Source organism: Mastomys coucha, unplaced genomic scaffold, assembly GCF_008632895.1.
Source record: "Mastomys coucha isolate ucsf_1 unplaced genomic scaffold, UCSF_Mcou_1 pScaffold12, whole genome shotgun sequence".
Classification (NCBI taxonomy): domain Eukaryota; kingdom Metazoa; phylum Chordata; class Mammalia; order Rodentia; family Muridae; genus Mastomys; species Mastomys coucha.
In genome coordinates this window covers 18,873,242-18,876,163 of record NW_022196894.1, presented here as the reverse complement: position 1 = coordinate 18,876,163, position 2,922 = coordinate 18,873,242, and the positions used below count along the sequence as shown (strand labels likewise).

At 52.4% G+C, this 2,922-nt stretch overlaps 1 protein-coding gene across 2 annotated transcripts in view; it reads right to left on the bottom strand.

Moving 5' to 3' along the window:
- Positions 1–2,895, bottom strand: part of Ephb3 (EPH receptor B3) — an 18,189-nt gene extending 15,294 nt beyond the window's left edge. For both annotated transcript variants that reach the window (XM_031363488.1, XM_031363490.1), the window contains exon 1: positions 2,802–2,895. In XM_031363488.1, coding sequence (XP_031219348.1) covers positions 2,802–2,895 — 94 coding nt within the window. The remainder of the gene's footprint in view (positions 1–2,801) is intronic.
- Positions 2,896–2,922: the final 27 nt, after the last annotated feature.

Sequence of the window (2,922 nt, the reverse complement as noted above, 5' to 3'; positions counted from 1 at the left end):
GGGGAGGAGTACCAGAGACGAGTGAAAGAAGCAATAAGCATCAGTAATCCAAGACAATCCTGGGCTGTCCCCTGGCAGTTCCCAGATTCTCAGAGTCACACCAACTACTTCAGAGGACAGAGGCTTGCTGCTTCTCCCCCAGGGCCAGACTTAACTAGCCTGGCTAAGTGAAATGTCCTCACCCCACCTTCTACAAACTGGGAACTCTCCTTTCACAGAAAGGAGTCTCTTCCCTACTGGGACTTAACTATCCTTTCTCAAATGCATAGGACCTGTGGCTCAGTCACCTTTCCTCATCCCAGGCCCCCATTCTTAGCCTGTTCCCCTTCCACTGAACACCACTTTCCCACTGATCTGGGCTAGTGGGAGCTAGAGAAAAGTCCTTATAGGAAGATAAGGGTGTGTGTGTGTGTGTGTGTGTGTGGCAATTTTTCAACTAGGAAGGGCCAGTAACATCCCAATCCCACCTATATGGTAAACTGAGAAGAGAATGAACAGGAACCAGTGTCATGTGGCTTGTGGGTACAAACAGCTCAGGGACCCAAGACTATTTACAAGACTGTTGAAGAGAGCCAACATACAGAGCAAACCACTTGAAAAGTGTGGGAGTTGGTGACAGACCATCAATACTAAGAAACCAAAGTGCCCTGCTCTCGGGACACAGTCTCCAAGACCGGAAGTCCACCCATCAGAGACTCCCAGAAAGACAGCTGAGATTTAGGCACGACCCTGCACTCTACCTCTTTCCTCCCTGGAGTGGCAGGGTGATAAACCTCAGCTTTTCCAGTGGAGTCTTTTCTCCATTCATTCCTTCCTTTTAGCCCCTCCAGCAGGATAAGGACACTTCTTACGGCTCCCCAAAGAGCAGACTCTAGGGGGGATAATAGTAACAACAACAGCTAATCCTTGAATAGCAACAACGGTGCTAAGTCCTTTACACATAGTAACAATTCAGTCCGTACCATTTCCATGTCAGAGCAGAGGAGTGGAAAGCAGGTGGGTCTAGGAACTGCTCTGCTCAGCACCTGTGTGTCTTTAACGAAGGCAATGATAAAAATCCACATTTGTAGGCCCCGCTATTTTCCAGAGACACCCTCACTGGCTTAGCTTCCCTCGGTCTGGCACTAGTTCTGACGACCATTCATAGCTGATCACAAGGGCCTCTCAGTCACCATCAGCTCGTTGGCCCAGACGCTACTAGCTAGGGCCTGCCTCAAAGGGCCTGAGGATTGTGAGGGATGAAAAGGAGGAAGGGAGGAGCCTCCTCAGGTACCCTTAGCTCATCTCCCCCAAACCACACACCTCCACCACGCCACCCTCGGCTCTACTACTTACCACTACCTACCACACCCCACAAAAGGGGCCATAGGACCTGATACACACAGGTGACACACAGTTAAGTGTATGTCCCAGAGTACATGTGCCAATGTTGCCTTTCCTGAGCTAAGATAGTCACAGACCTGGGAACTCAATAGGCTCCCTGGCTCACACCCTTCAGGCAATCAACAACAAAGCCCTACACTGGTTTCTCACGCCTGAGATCCTATCGCACACATGTGGGTGAGTGGGTGAGTGTGTGTAAGTGTGGGTGCAACCTCTGTGTGTCTGTCTAAATTTGCATGTGTCCACCCATGTGAATAAATCCGTCAGCACAGTGGCACCAAAATTCCAAAGACCAGGAGTCTCTTGGAACTGTTTTAGAGATTATTTTTCCCCCTAACATTTACGTTTACACCGTGAATTTATGGAAGGAAACAAACTGCATAGGGATCATATTTTTGTTCCTCAACTAAGAAAGTGTCTGTACCCGACCAATACACCAAACATTAAGTACTGCCTGTATTCCAATTTTCCCTCAAAATCTTTGCTGCCCTCCCTCAACATTAAGGAAGGTTCTCACCCCTGACTTAATGGGTTTGCAATTTTTGTAACACCACAGAGGACTGTATGTGCCTCTAGACTGTGTTAGTGACCTGTGCTGGTGTTCCCTGTGGGGTCATGTCAAGTGGCGTAAGTGTGAGCTCTGTTGTCTGGGCCAGCCACACTCTGGGCTGTTTGTCCAAGTTCAATTTCTTCTCAGTAGTAGTCTTAGTAGGTTTCACAGAGCCTACAGACAAGGCTGGCCTTTTCCCGCCGCTGATGACTAGTAGCCACTCGGCTCAGGTGCTACCCGGGCAAATCCCTGTTGGTGAGGTTCAGTGGAAACCTAAACCTTGCGAAGGTCCTGCTGGAGGTGGGGGTGGGGCGGGTCCGAGAAGGTTTACAACACACACACACACACACCTCTAGTGTTGCTGGCACTTGAGGAAATCGTAAACAATGACAGGCCCCCTGCCTCTCCACCCCCGCAGCCATCCCCTGACAAAGCGGGGTGCACACAATCACGCTTACTGTTAACTACAACGGGTTCCCAACCAGTGCAGCCCCCAGCCCGAGGAGCTCTGTTTCACCCACCCAGGCACTGAGTCCCACAGCCCCCGCCTTGATGCTGGGTCGCCCACATTTCCTCGCCTTCCAGAGGTGCGAAACCCCGAGGGTCTCGTTTCTCTGCTTTGACTGTAGGCTATTCCTACAAAAAAACCAAAATCAAGAAACAAAACAAACAAACAAACAAACAAACAAAAAAACCCCACGGCCGAACTGCGGCTTTCGGGAGTCGGTGCTGAGTCCGGATGCCACCAGTTCCCCCAAAGAGGGCTGCGGAGCCGGCTCGAGCCTAGAGTCTCCTTGGACGTGTGCTCAGCCCGCGGCCCCACACTGCAGGGCTCCCCGGTAGCGCGCGGGACCCCGACGCCGCTCACCTTCCAGCGCCCAGCAGCCAGCGGGCAGCAGCAGCGGCAGCAGCAGCGGAGCGAGCAGCGGCAGCAGCCCCGGCGGCGGGCGGGCTCCGGCCATAGCCCGGGGCGCTCGGTGGGGGGGGGG